This window comes from Eptatretus burgeri, chromosome 10 (genome assembly GCF_056783735.1).
Source record: "Eptatretus burgeri isolate ZD-2024b chromosome 10, Ebu_testis_v1, whole genome shotgun sequence".
NCBI classification, from domain to species: domain Eukaryota; kingdom Metazoa; phylum Chordata; class Myxini; order Myxiniformes; family Myxinidae; genus Eptatretus; species Eptatretus burgeri.
Window position 1 is genome coordinate 78468711 of NC_140970.1, and position 15434 is coordinate 78484144.

The window sequence follows — 15434 nt, forward strand, 5'->3', positions numbered from 1 at the left end:
CAAGAAGTAACTAGAACAGCACTTGGTAGAGGTAGAGCACAGAACTCTGCCAGGCTGATCAGTTTACGTTTTGCATCCCACTGATAGGCCAGATCTGCATTTAGACCTGAACCAAAATATAACCGGCTTGTTATTGTCACCTCACCTACCCAACTCATCCACCAAGTTGTCATAACCCATCCACAACTTTTTGAAATATCATGCTGTATATCGTTTTTGGCCCCATCTCTCAATTGTGAAGAATTGCTTTTTAAGTTTTTTAAAAAAAATATCTCGCATCCGGATCTTCGACAAATCAAATCAATTCGTTCTCATCACACACTGAACCTGTCCACCAGGTTTCATCCGAATCAATCCATAACTTTTTGAGATATCCTGCTCATTCAGACAAACAAGCATGGCTGAATACATAACCTCCATCTACCGGAAACAAAAACACATTTTTTGACAACTGAAGACAGGTTACAAGTGTACCCTGAATAATCTGGCCGATAAACTTAGCTTTTCAGTGACGAAGAAAGTCCAAGTCCAAAGGCTGTGAAACTACAATCGAACATCAGGGTTTTATGAAGTTTTTCATGTGCTCCACCCCACTTTCCCAACATTCTTAGTTGCAATGATGTTGAGGTCGAGTGATCATCGACCGAAAAACAAATTAAATTTTGCATCTCAGGTGCTTTTTTTATTAGTTAAACATGACGATGACACGAGTCCATAACATTTCCAGGGTTACAGTGCTTCACAGGCAGAGTGTTGAATCAATAGGAACACACTTTTGGAGGAAAAGGGGAAGGGGACAGGGGGCATCAAGACAGCAGTCTCAACTGCTTGCATTCATTAGTGGATAATCAAGATCCCAGGATACAGCATTATTTTTGGAAAAAGTATGCCACCGCGTGATAGGGATTCAAACATATACTGCAATACCCACATCCTTGCCCGCGACATTTCCTACGACCAACAACTCAACCCTCTTTCTTGCAGGTAACTGTGTCCTCCCCTCCTCCCTCATATCCAAATGTTTCCCCACTGTCCCACCATCAGTTCATTGCCTCTTCACCATCTGTCATCTCTTCCATGAGCCTCAATCTTGTAGAGAAAATAAAATATTGCCGCGTGGTATTGCATTGCAACACATTTGATAAAGGCAGACGTTACAAAAGACAAAGTTGTGTAGCAAAATCCTTAAATTACTTTGTAAACATCAATTTGAGCAAATTGAAATGTACAGTTATAACAAAAAGTCACTAATCCTCACTCCCAGGACCGAATCTCAAATGTGACGGAGGAATGAATGTTCGTTTTTCTTTTTTTCATACAAAAACAGCCCGAAGCACCATTTTTACGTCTTACCCCTTCAAGTAAAAAAAATTTTAAAAACAAACATCTCCGGTTAAATGCAAGTCATAAAAAAAGAAAAAGAACTTCAAATGGTGTGAAAAATACATTCGTTCAACCTGACGACAACAAGCATGTGCTTCTGCAATCAAGTAGTAAGAATCCATTAAATGTTCAAATTGGAACCCGAGCAGAGGTTTCTAAAAGTAACTGGAGAATCCGCCATTCTTGGTCTGTTCTGAGGCCTCGGCAACACAATTTCCACGTCGGGGAAGGGTCTTGGTGGAGCTGGATCAGCAGCTAATAATTCAACCAAGAATCCGTTTTCTTTCAAACCCCGTCAGTGATTGTTTGCCGCAGGAGTAAAAGATAGGCGGCCTGTGATGAAGACGAATCCCGTGAGGAGCAAGTTGAACAACACACTCAGTGCCAGGAAAATCACCTGTACACTTATTCGACCCTGACCTGCAACACACAATTAATATTATATGTGCTTACTGCATTATACCATCACCGAATTGTCCACGGCAAATACATCACTATAATACTAGAGTTCAAGTTCCACTGCTTGCCAAATTTCTGGTATCTGTTTTCCAGGACGTGATCTTGGTGGAGCAATCACAAAAACTGCCGTTTACCTGTATTGCTCCCACCAAAGCTGCAAGAGCCCGCATACTTTAATTTGCAACAATATTGTCTTTTTTATAAACCACACAAGTGATTGTTTTGGACTTGCACTTAAACTGTTCAGGCCCATAGCTTACAATCAGACTTGGACCTTCCGCATGAGAGAGTTCAGTCTCTTTTCCCTTATAAACGCCTTTATCCAGTTGCACGACTTCGTTTTTCGGGTTTCATGTTTCCCACGTTTGTTTGTTTTCATAAATTAACCAATGCTTCAGCCATGACATATGGCACAACAGGCTGCACGAGGTGGTGTTTGAAGAAGCGGAGCCTTAAAGAAGTACAAAATACATTTCTGCAGTTGCTCGTAACAGCAGTTTCAAATTAAAATCTGTTTGTTTGTTTAGCAATCAACAGTCCTCCCCACCCATCTTCAGGCGGTCGCTCTACCCCGCACAAAAAAGAGGGGCTTAAAAAGGCGAGAGGTTTGGTTACAATGGAAACAAGGCGGTAGGAGTGTGTGCGTTCTGGAGTCGGAGGACATCAGGCTTGCAGGACGAGTGAAGTTTGTGAAAAAGAAAAGTGACCGCCGTAAGGTTAGTTACAAGCAATGACTCGGCATTAATAGAAATGTGTCATTAGCACACATGGAGTGATGGAGAACCTCGAGTTGTTGAATAGGACAAACACAATATTGGCTCTGGTGAGACAGACTGGAAATTCACCGTGGCAAGTCACACATGTCATTTAGGTCTGAATCTTGCTTGGGAACGCATTTTCTGATGAACAACTATGAATTTTAATGAACAGCTGTGTGCCTGTACACGAAAGTTCGTAAATTGCGTCATTGCTTTCACGAAAGTGCGCGTCTCCTTGGGGAGGAGAAGGATTTCTTGACTTTTCTTTTTTTTACCCATCATAATGTGTGCAGGCCCAGCATTGTCTTATGACACTGACGTTTAAAAATAGAGCTTCAGGCATATGATATATATTTGAAAACGACCTTATAAAATTTTGTGACGAGAATGCAATTCGATTAAATCAAAGAAACAAAGTGTGGGATGCATACGATAGAAGTGTTCCACCTGAGCGCGTGTCTGGGTGCAATGCGGTCGTGGTATCAACGGGACAGCAAGATGAGCTTGAGGATCGGTCGTCGGAATCGTGGCTTGGCACATCCACTCTGGGGTCCTGAGAACCTGGGAAGAGTCAAAGCAAAAGCAATGGACATTCATTCTGCTTGTGACAACCAAAGTGAAAAACGAGTCTTCATGGTCGATGTGGGTATGTATATATGAGGCAGGAAGCCTGGCCCAATGACTACAGAACTACTGGTGTTGGCTTTCATCTACAGACTGTACTCGGTTATTTTGTTCATATATTTCGCATATCATTTAAACAGAGCAAACAATGATCTCGCAACCAGAATATCTCAATTCATTGTGCTCAGGAAAGAGTCTACAATATTACGAGATTGTCCATCTTGGCCCATTTTATATGGCCTACCAGAAAAAGTAACTATCATTTGATATTGACAGTGTTCCAGAAGTTTTGTTAATGGACCGCTTGCCAGAAGTTTTAACAGTGCATCATTTGTACCAGGAGATTTAACACTACTATTTTTCAAAGACTCGGTAGTGTAATGGTTGGAGCATCAGCTACAAGTCTGGGAGGTCAGCGGTTCGCTTCTGGCCCTGGCCAAGTCATACCAAAGACTAAAAATGGTACATGCTGTTTTTCACTTGGCGCTAAGCATTTCGAGGATAGAGTATGGATAGACCTCGTCTTTTTGGGAGGGGGGAGGGAAGAGGTTGGCATTCCTCCGGGGGAGGGGGGAGGGAAGAGGTTGGCATTCCTCCGGGGGAGGGGGGGGAGTGATTTCTTGCGGCTGTCCATTGCATGTAGAGAAAAAGAAAAGTGACATCACTATTTGATGCCTCTAGCACCAAGTGTGCACCGGGAAGTTACTTCCTTCTCCCAAGGTCAGGCCGTGTATATCTATTGTCAAGTTCTATGTTGGCTGTCTGCATGTGAGTGCATGGATTGTGTGTGACAGTTCTTCCATGAGCCTCAGGAATTGTAGAACAAAGTTACTGCACGAAGAGGTTTAAACTCTCGATGAGATCGGTTTTTTTGAATATATCAGTCAAGACTCAACTGTATTAACTTTGAGCTATGAACAAAAAATAAATACAATGTTGGTTTCATTCCAAAATTAGAATCAAGGAGAAATGTCAGCTTTTTTATTTCCAGTTGGTAGTGGCACACAAAACTGTGTGCAGCAAATTGTGCTTGTCAGTGCCACTTTTAAAGACGTGAAATAGCTCTGTAATATCAGAAAGAAGGTAAAAAGCCAAACTCAGTGGTGTGATTAGAGAGTCCACTCCTCGTATGGGAGGTCGGTGGTTCGAATCTGAACCTGGCAGAATCTAACACTGTGTACAAAAGGAGCACAGTCTCAGCATGCCTGTATGCGTGCGTCCGTCCCTGCATGGGTCCGTCGAGCAGGTGCTTCTAGTCATACGAAACACTAGAAACGGTAAGTGCTGTTTCCTCATCTGACGCCCAGCATTTAGAGGATAGAAGCATGGATAAACCCCATGGGTTGGCATCCTGTAGGGGCTGGGAAGGCGGAGGGGAGTCCACCTTATTTGCTTTGTTGATCCATACAGTTGTTTATACAATTATTTTAATTCTTTGCTAACATTACCTCACCTCATAATATTGCTTTATATTGTTCAAAAAACAACCAAAAATATTTTGGATACAGCATTGTCTGACGTAATCTTCTTTTATTGATAATCTATCTATAATTACAGCAATCTGTGTGTGTGCGTGCGTGTGTGTGCGTGTGTGTGTGCGTGTGTGTGCGTGTGTGTGTGTTTGTCTGCAACCGCCGTTTCTCGACGTCCGCCGGTCCGATCTGATTGAAACTTGCCAGGAATATTGCCGGTGCCCCGCGGATGTGCCTTTTCAAGGTTTGATGTTAATCGGACGAGCGGTTCCCAAGTTACGGCCATTTTATTGCTTTTTTCAGTGTTGAAAAGGTATATATATGGCAGCTGAAGTGTCGTTCCACCTTATCACCTTATCATGCCACTTTTTCTCAGAATAATGATAACAGCGTCTTAATAATAATACTAATAGCACAATAATTGGCAGTAATAAAAAGAATAACGTGATACAATGACCAATGTCTGTCAACCAATAACGACATATATTGTCTGTCAACCAGACAAGACACGGTGCTATGACATCACGAATGACGTCACAATTAATGTTTATTTATTTATTTGTTTTTTGTGAATACATTGGTGAATACATTTACAGAGAGAGGGGTGAGAGAGGAGGGGGGAGAGAGGAGGGGGAAAGAGGGTGGAGAGAGGGGGAGAGATGGGGGGCAAGAGAGGGGGTGAGAGAGGGGAGGGGGTGAGAGAGAGGGGAGGGAGGGGGAGAGAGAGGGGGTGAGAGGGGAGAGAGGGGGGTGAGAGAGAGGGGCGTCACAATTCAAGAGAGGGGGAGAGAGGAGGGGGTGAGAGTGGGGAGAGGTATGAGAGGGGGGTGAGAGAGGGGGGCGAGAGAGAGGGGCGAGAGAGAGGGGGCGAGAGAGGGCTGCACATACTGGAACTCACCTACGGGCCCGCCCCTACGGGCCCGTACAAGTAATAATGATTAAAATAATAATGATAACGACATAATAATGATAATGATCATAATAATGATTATTGATCATGATCATACTGCCCTCTCTGTGCTCTTCTGCCTAAATGAGTGAAACTGCCTAAATGCAAAACTACTGCTCACATCCACTCATTTATTTCTCTCTTTTCCCACCCACGGAACAACCTTTCACACTCTTTTCGATGTCATTCCCCTCTCCCGGTCTTCAAGACAGCTGTTCACCACCATCTCAGGTCATTCCCCATCCAAAGCCATTATCTTTTTTTGCACCAGTTAAACCACCCCCACTCCTACCAAAATTTTGCTTAAGTATCCATCTTGTCCACCCCTTGCGTTCTCCCCTACCTCCTCATAGTTAACTACATCCCTTGTTTGTCCATCTCCTCCTACCTTCTCCCTCCACCTTGCTACTGGCGTTTCCCCTTTCTCCTGCTGCTCTCTTTGGTATGTTGCGTCCTGGTCTGTTCTGTGTCCAAGCTTTTCCACGAGCCAAGACCATGCAGAATATATATATATATATATATATATATATATATATATATATATATATATATATATATATATATATATATATATATATATATATATATATATATATATATATTGTTGCGGTATTCGCGCCCGCCGGCGTGCTGACGGCCACGTAACTCGAATCGCGGCACGTCGCCCACCGGACGGACAATCCAGTCGTGACCCTCTCGGACTAACGCCGGGAACCAGTCACGGGTGGACCTTTCGGTCTCACCGCGATCGAGCCAATCAGCCCCCGCGTGGGATAGGGTTGCTCGCCGACCCGACCTACCTAAGTACCCACGCGGAGGGTAGACCGGGCGATCGCACCTCGCCGCAGGTCGACTTCGGACACGGGCCACTTAAGCGACCCGTTCCGTACTATCAGAATAACCGAGCGGTGTTATCGTCGACCTCGACGGTTCGATTAATTATCGGGCGTATTCAGCCCACTACCAACCCTTTACGTGAAGCAAGATGAGGGTTCAATGGGGGAAAAGACGAAGCGAAGCGGGAGAACAGTTCAACAATAAAGCACATTTATTCGCGGCACACGGGAAGCACACAAATACAATTCCACCAAATGCACACAAAAAAAAGAAAACAATTCCATTTACACAAAAAGCAAATATAAAAGTGAGAACACAGTGCAGAGCTAATACCGACTACCGAGCACACGGCAACACTTATACAATTCTACTTCACAGACGGCGCCGACAACACATACCCAAAACCAAGGAAAGAATACCCTCAAGAATGAGGCGGGCCTGAGGCCGAGACCGGGTCGCGCCTACCCGTCTGGTGATGAGACGCGGAGCGGCGATCGCGCCTCACTCCGCGGGCCTCGCGGACAGTGCCTGGCAGGGGGTGGGAAAGGGGCCCCCTTGGTCGCACTATCTCAGCGCGGGGGGAAACAGGAGGGGGTTGCTGATGCTCGGGGTATAGAGGATCTTTATTATCCCTGGTGTGCGTCTCCACCTCGGCCAGGTCGCGCTGCCGGCCTTCCTCGGGCGTGCAGCTCCCGGCACCGTCGTGAGCACCCCCTCGTCTGCCTTCGCCGCTGCCGCCTCTCCGCCTCTGGACTCTCCACCCTGGACTCTTCTTTGGGCTCTCCTCGTTCGACTCTCTTCAGCTTCTCCAGCTACTGCAGGCTTCGGGCTCCAGACTTCCACACGGCTCTGACTGACGAACACACACGGTCCTTTTATCCCCCCGTAGCTTCGCCTTTGACCCCCTCCCTTTGACCTTTCACCTCGCTCCCCATTGGCCCGAGAAAAAGTGGGCGTGAAGGCTTTTTGATCCACAAATTTGCATATATCGATCGTTCTGGAGGCGGGGCCAAATCGCCCCTCGCTCACCGATTGGACGGCAAAAAGTGGGCGTGTGTCGTTTTTGATCCGTTTTTGAAGCACAAAATCCGTGATTTTGTACACGCTATTCAACGTGCGCCCTGCACGAGTCCAACACCGGTACCCACAGCGGGGCAAGAACGGTGGCGATGCTACGGTTGCGAGGTGTGACGTGAAGGTCGTGGCGGTTGTGGTGAAGCGGTGGTTGTGGTCGGTGGTTGATGTTGTGGTTGTGATCATGGCGGTTGGTCCAAAATAAAGATAGTAAAAGAAAAACGGCTATCCTGAAGAGTCGCAGCACGCATGAATAACATTTATTCCCACTAGACAACGGGTTTGGGCCTAACTACACATGCACTTACCGAGATACCTCACCTAAGGGACCTGAATGGTGGTTTGCGAATTTGGTAACCACAACAATATATATATATATATATATATATATATATATATATATATATATATATATATATATATATATATATATATATATATATATATTGATACGAATCTACCGCCTGCCCAGCGTGCGAACGACCGCTTTTCACTAATAGCAGCAGCACGCCCACCGAACGAGCAATTCAGTCGCAACTTTCTGGAACAACGCCAGAAACCAGTCACGGGTGGGTTCTTAACCCCACCACGGCCTAGTCCGTATTCTACCCGCGCACGACAGGGTCAATCACCAAATATCGATATACCTAAGTATTCGCGCGGGTAACCTACCGAGAGACCGTACCTCGGCGAAGGCCTGCTTGGACACGGACCGCTTAAGTGGTTCATTCCGTTCTGGGATAACCGAGCGGGGTATTATCGCCAGACCTCACCGGACCCGATTCTTTTATCGGAATTCAAAAACCAGCGACCATTCCAAAATGCAATACGGCGGTTCAATAGGGGAAAATGACACGACGAACGGGGTACATTTAAACAAGCACATTTATTTATAACACATGCACATATACAGCCATGCAGGTATGCAAAAACACGCATGCAGTCATGCAACCAAACAAGCAATGTGCGGGACAGGCACAAAACACGAGCAAGGACCAAGAGTTACCACCGTCTATTAGTTATCATCAATGTACACTTAACAGTTTCTACTTACGGGACACGGCGCCACAACATTCATTCAAAAGAAAAACAAGAAAAGACCCCCTCACAGACAAGGGAGTCAGACTGGGCCCGTGGGCCTTTATAAAGTGGGGCTTTGGTGACCGAAAGGGCCCCACAAGACCGTTGCAGGTTACCTGCACCCTCGTGGTGCCTTGATGGGGCGAGTCGCGACGTCCCGTCCCCACGGCAGCTAGCGTAGCCGCGGTTGAGCTCGGGCCTTCCCCGTGGCAGACGAGCTCTCTCCGGCTCTCCCCACACGAACGCACAGGTTCGCGCGACACAGCAGGGCTGCGCCTTCAGCCCGCGTCTCCTTCCCGACGCCTGGACCTCCACCGACTGACTGTTCCAAGCTCCCAACTCTGACACGAGCCCAGACCTCCACACAGCTCCTTGGCTTCTTCACACACACACACACACACACACACACACACACACACACACACACACACACACACACACACACACACACACACACACACACACACACACCTCGCTGCGTTCAGCGCTCGCTTTTATTCCCCCTCCCTTCTCGCCCGCCCTCCTTCCAGCTCCTGCGGGAAACTTCCAGAAGGGGGCGTTTTCCTCGTGGGTCCGGGTTTTTTCAAAGCAATCATCCTGGTAGCGCTTCTCTATTCTCTCTCCACTCGCCCCTCCCCCGTCCCAAAGTGCGGGAAAGTAAGAGGAAAAATCCGTTCGTTATCGGAACGCCTTCTTCTTTCACCATGGCAGAGACGGTTTTCGATGCGGAGAGGGTTGTAGCGTGGGTGTGGAGAAGGTGATTGATGGTGTGGTTGTTGTAATGGTGGCGTGGTTGGCGTTGGGTGGTGGTCGTGAGGGTGGTGTGGTTGGGTGTTTGTAAAAAGGTGGTTGGTGGTGTGGTTGGTCCAAAATAACGATAGCAAAGAATAACGGCTAACTCAAAGATCACAGCCCTGTCCACACGAATAATTCCATGAAACAACGGTGGGGAAATCTAACTGAACACGGATTTAGTGATATAACTGATCTTGGGGATATCCTTTATGGTGTCCTGTGAATTTCCACAGCCGTAACAATGTATGTGTGTGTGTGTATATATATATATTATATATATATATATATATATATTATATATATATATATATATATATATATATATATATGTATGTATGTATATATATATATATATATATATATATATATATATATATATATATATATATATATATATATATATTCAGTGCCTTCTTAGAGTATTCACATCCATCAACTTTTGTCACATTTTGTTGCGTTACAGCCTGAATTTAAAATGGATTGCATTAAAAAAAAAATTGTCACCAATCGACACAAAATACCCCACAATGACGAAGTGAAAACACGTTTTTAGAAATTCTTACAAATTAATAAGGAAAATTAAATACAGAAATATCTAATTTCCATAAGCATTCAACGCCCTGAGTCAATACTTTGTAGAAGCATCTTTGGCAGTGATTACAGCTTCGAGTCTTCTTGGGTATGTCTGTATCAGCTTTGCACATCTGGATTTGGGGATTTGGGGATGGTGGAGTTTCTGCTCAGACATGCACTTTCAATTGTGGGACCTTATATAGAAGAGTGTGTGTCTTTCTAAATCATGTCCATTCAATTGATTTGGCCACAGATGGACTCCACTCAAGTTGGAGAGACATCTCAGGGATGATCAAAGGAAATTGGATGTGCACCTGAGCTCAATTTGGAGTGTCATAGCAAAGGGGTTGAATACTTATTGAGAAGATATTTAAGCTTTCCAATGTCAATAAATTTGTATAAATTTCAAAAATAAATAAATAAATTCCACTGACATTTTGGGGTATTCTGTGTATTCCTTGTAGTCATAGCAAAATAAGCTTTTAACAAAAGGAAAGAGCTGATGAGAAAGAGCTTCAACAAATAGGTTAAAAAGAGGTTCATGAAATCCTTCATATGGAATATGGTGTGATATTGGGCTGAGACACTGACCTCTGGAAAGGAAGATATCAAGATACTAGAAGCTTTGGAAATGTGGGTGTGGGTGAGGATTGAAATGTGGTTGTGGTGAAGGATCAAATGTGGGTGTAGTGGAGGATGTTGATGATTGGACAGGTTGAACACAAGAGAAATGAAGAAGTATGAGTTGGTGCAAGATGGGAGAGGTGTGCGATTGAGGCAATTAAGAAAAGAAAAAAAGATTTGGTCGTATTTTGAGAAAACATGGATTGCTGAAAGCGGTGATCAAAGGTAGTTGGAAGGAAGGAGGCAGACAGGAAGACAGCGAATGATGTTGCGAGATTGGATGACAGATGAATGCGGATACAAAAACAGCTGAAAATGAGAGCCATTGACAGAAGGTTGGTGCCTGCGGAAGCCATGAACATGCCCAAAGGCAGTGCACTTCAGCAGGAGGATATTCCTTCCCTAAGTTATTTGGCAAGTTTTAGTTTTTTTTAATATAAACAAATAGTTGCATCTTCATTCATTTTTTTACAAAATTTTACAAAAGCAATTCGTTTTGAAATGCAGGAAGTCAAAAAAGGCTGATGTGTTTACAAAGTCTAAATAAATCAAGAAAAAAAACAACAACAATCCCGTGGCTCATATCGCCTTTGCTGTAAAATTCGAATAACCTGCAAACTCTCTTCGAAAATTATGTTTGTACGAAACACCTGATCAATATCAAGTTTGATGTTTGATGTGAACGAAGGTCCAATTACCGAAAAGGCTCGAATACGATATGGACACAGACCATGACAGGCTAATGTGAAAGTAAATGATCTAATCTAAAATATGCTTCAGGGATTCCACACCGAGACAAATAAGTTCCACCAGTTGTTTTTATAAGTGGAATAGGAATGAATAAAACACGAGTGCAATGAGTTAAAGGGTCTCTTATTAAACAGTGTCTGAATTCCTGTGTATAAAATGCCAAAACTTATGGGTGATGACATCATTGGTGTCAAAAAGAAATTAAACGAGAAAACATCTAAAAATGCCAAGCACATCTGTGCCGCTTTGCACTTTAATACTTGAACTTAATTTGATGAAAACGACAGTAAAATAAATTGTGCCTTTTATTAATTTGTGTTCTCCATATTCTCATAATAGAGGGTTGTTAAAGCTTTGATGACAAAAGCTCAATGGCAAAAATGTTATGGCCTGGACAGACACACTGAAGCTCAATGGTAAATAAATAAACACGGAAGTAATAAAAACAAAAATAAAAAACTAGGCATCTTCTGCTTGAAGTGCTGCGGCAGGGCTAAAGGCGCTGTCACACCTTGACGATTTAGCCAGCAATGGCAACATATAAAAATGTATGTAAAACGTTTGCGTATGCTGAAATTTTGATGTTTTTTTTTAAGTTTTGGTCGTATTCATAACGTGTTGGTCGTATGCATAACATATTAGTAACGGGCACAGAACGTTTCGTTGTCTTATAGATAACTTATACCAACGAATGCTTAGCCTGTTGTCGGCGTTCACAACCTATGCCCAACGATAGTTTAACTTAGGCATAGCGCGCTGCACGTATCGCCGACGATCACGTGGCATAGCCTGTTAAAAACCTGCCACACGCCGATTTAAATCATAACCGCCTGAGAATTGGAAGTGTCAACCACACAGTCACACCTTGACGATTTAGCCAGCGTATGCCGACCTATGAAAAATGTGTCTAAAACGCTGGCACACGTCGAATACGGAATGGGTAAGTTTTGTATACGTTAAGAGCACGCTGAAAAACGATGAAGTATGCTGTCATATTTCGTGGTACGTCTCGTACGTCGTGAAATTTCAAGCATGCTGAAAATTTTACGACGTACTCGCCGTATGGCTCACACATTCCGCTACGCTGGGAATAAGTTGTAGGCACGATATGCGATCGTTGACACGCGTCGACACAAGTTCCATGTAAGTTACTCATAAGTCGAAACACCTCGAGGTAATGTTTAGCATACCCGAAACCTATTTTATCCGTCAAGGCACATTTTCTTTTTTTCTTCTTGGCTCTGTGAAGGGACGTGACAAAATATCTGAAGTTGTTGTTGTTGTTGTTTTTTCATTATTTTTTTTAGTCTATCACGAATTTTAAAATATATTCGGACATTTGCTTTGAAGTTTCGATGTCGACGTGACAATATCCTCAAACAGAAAATATTCACAGAGGAGGAACTAAGAATAAGACATGAGCAAACTGAAGAGGCAATCGGACGTGATGTAACGGCACGTGACGAAATATCGGAAGTTATTGTTTTTTTTTTTAAACGCCAATACGCCATTATACGGTACCTGTAAATTAGAAACACGTTCAGTAAGTTCTGTGGTCATCCGGAAGACGTCAATCAAATACGTCTACATACGTCAATATGCGTTGGAGCTACGTTATACATATGTTCAAAGCACACTACTCATAGGTTAGAAATACGTTTTGGGTACGCTAAGCATTACCTCGACGTGTTTCGACTTATGAGTAACTTACAAGTAACGTGCCTCGACGTGTGTCAACGATCGCATAACGTGCCTACAACACGTTACTCATAGGTTAGAAATAAGTTTCAGGTACGCTAATCATTACCTCGACGTGTTTCGACTTATGAGTAACTTACAAGTAACGTGTGTCGACGTGTGTCAACGATCGCATAACGTGCCTACAACTTATGGCCAGCGTAGCGGAACGTGTGAGTCATATGCCGGCATACGTCGTAAAATTTCAAGCATGCTAAAATTTGAGGACAACCACAAAGTACAACGATGAAAACCAGCGTACTATGACGTATGGCAGTGTTTTTCAGCGTGCTCTTAACGTATACAAACTTACCCATAAGGTATTCGACGTGTGCCAGCGTTTTAGCCCAATTTTGCATACGTCAGGCATACGTTGGCTAAATCGTCAAGGTGTGACAGGGCCTTAATAAGGGCTATTTATTGTCACTAAGACTTTGCCCTTTCACATTTTGACCCAATTTTACATTATTTTCTCTATTCTCATAATAAAGGTTTGTTTAAAATTTGATAAAAACTCAAATGGCAAAAAAAAGTGATGGCCTGGACGGATGGACGGACGGACGGACGGACACACACACACACACACACACACACACACACACACGAAAAATAAGAAGGGGGAAAAAAAAAAAGAAGGGGGAAAAAAAAAAGAAGGGGGAAAAAAACAAGAAAAAGAAGGGAAAGAAAGTTGTGCAACAAATTTTTCAAAATCTCACACATCGTCAGCCAAAAATAGAATCAGAGAGTACGCTGGTACTCTCTATGTAGGGATGGCGTGGAAAAAAATGGCCGCCCCATCTGCTACATGCAAACCTAAAGTTGGAGTATCTTCTCTAAAAAGTCGCATGTTCTGCATATGAGAACCTACTTGGTTTGTTCAGCTGATTGTCGAGGCAGGGATCACTTTTCAGTTCTCCAAACCATGGAAAAAGCAAAAAAAAAAAGCCCAAAAAACAAAAAACAGAATGCTCAAACCCAGGAATTCATCTTCTTGTTCATCATCATCATCATCAAAATAATTTTTTTCAGACATCATATTTCCGAGCTGCCTTCATCAATGGCAACGATTCTGGCACTATCCGACAGCGTTTTACCTCGTGCATCATTCTTTGGTATTGTAATTTTAATAGCTTGAAAGGATTCCACGAAACGTACGAAAAACTCAATTCCTTATTATAAAAGAATAGGCTGGGATTCGAGGGGTGGGCAGGAATCAGCCTGATTGGGGGGGGGGGGGGGAGGCGCTATACATTTCCCTCAGTGTCTTTTATATATATATATATATATATATATATATATATATATATATATATATATATATATATATATATATATATATATATATATATATATATATATATGGACATCATATAATATCAGCAGAAACATCATGCCTTGTTTTGCAGTGTTATATTTATGAAAATAAAATAATAGCGAGGTACCAGTGGTTCGCACGGGACACACGTGATCACGAGTTTTCAGGGGACACAGGGCGAGTCACAGTATCAAGGTAAAAGTGAACCACGTGATCAAGAACCTTCTCACGTCACGGTTTCACGGTGACAGATTCATGACGTCGGCGCATCACAATATCGTAAGACATGCAGTATTTGACATTGCTGACCAAGATGTCTTGGCATTTTTGCTCCAAGATTGGGTATCCTCTAAGTACCATACCATTATGTTATTCCACATGATAAAAAAAAATTACAGAAACAAGTAAATAAAAATATTTTTGTGAAATAAAAAAAAAAATGTAGGGATGACAAACTAGTCTAAAAAAGGTTTTAAACACGACAGCGATGATGTTGGTTTGTAGAGTAGCTAACAGTATTGTCGTCGCATAACAATCCCTACATCACTTCCTCCTTTACACTTCATAAATTATTCCTTTAGTCTTCTCCAAACCCACCACTCGTGACAACAGTACTCGATTACTCTTGTCGTGTAGCCACATATTGAGACTCTACAAATTAGCAACCTGACTACAATGTTAATACCAGTCCATAAACATCAACTGCTTTCAAACTACATGCACATCTCCAACAACAGCATTCAATAATTATCTATATTTGTGACTGGTTAGTCTAACTTAATAAAAAAAATATTTATATATTGGAAAGACAACTGGAGTTGCAAGAACTCCCAGAAATTAAATAGGAGCTTCTTATACTTATGCTACAATGAAATATAGGAGCTTCCAATACCTTTAGCTAAACAAAAGTCTGGAGGCAGTGATGTAGGGATTGTTATGTGACGGCAAAACTATTAGCTAATCTCTAAAGTCTAAACCAACATCATCCCTATCTTGTTTAAAAC

At 43.0% G+C, this 15434-nt stretch overlaps 1 protein-coding gene across 5 annotated transcripts in view; it reads right to left on the minus strand.

Annotated features, from left to right (window-relative positions):
- Positions 1 to 655: 655 nt before the first annotated feature.
- The window catches only part of TMEM201 (transmembrane protein 201), a 203969-nt gene continuing 189190 nt past the window's right edge, over positions 656 to 15434 (minus strand). For all 5 annotated transcript variants that reach the window (XM_085899039.1, XM_085899041.1, XM_085899037.1 and 2 more), the window contains 2 exons: positions 3048 to 3161; positions 656 to 1803 (listed from right to left, as the gene is read on the minus strand). In XM_085899039.1, the coding sequence (XP_085755165.1) occupies positions 1679 to 1803; positions 3048 to 3161 (239 nt within the window). In that variant the 3' untranslated portion in view covers positions 656 to 1678. The remainder of the gene's footprint in view (positions 1804 to 3047; positions 3162 to 15434) is intronic.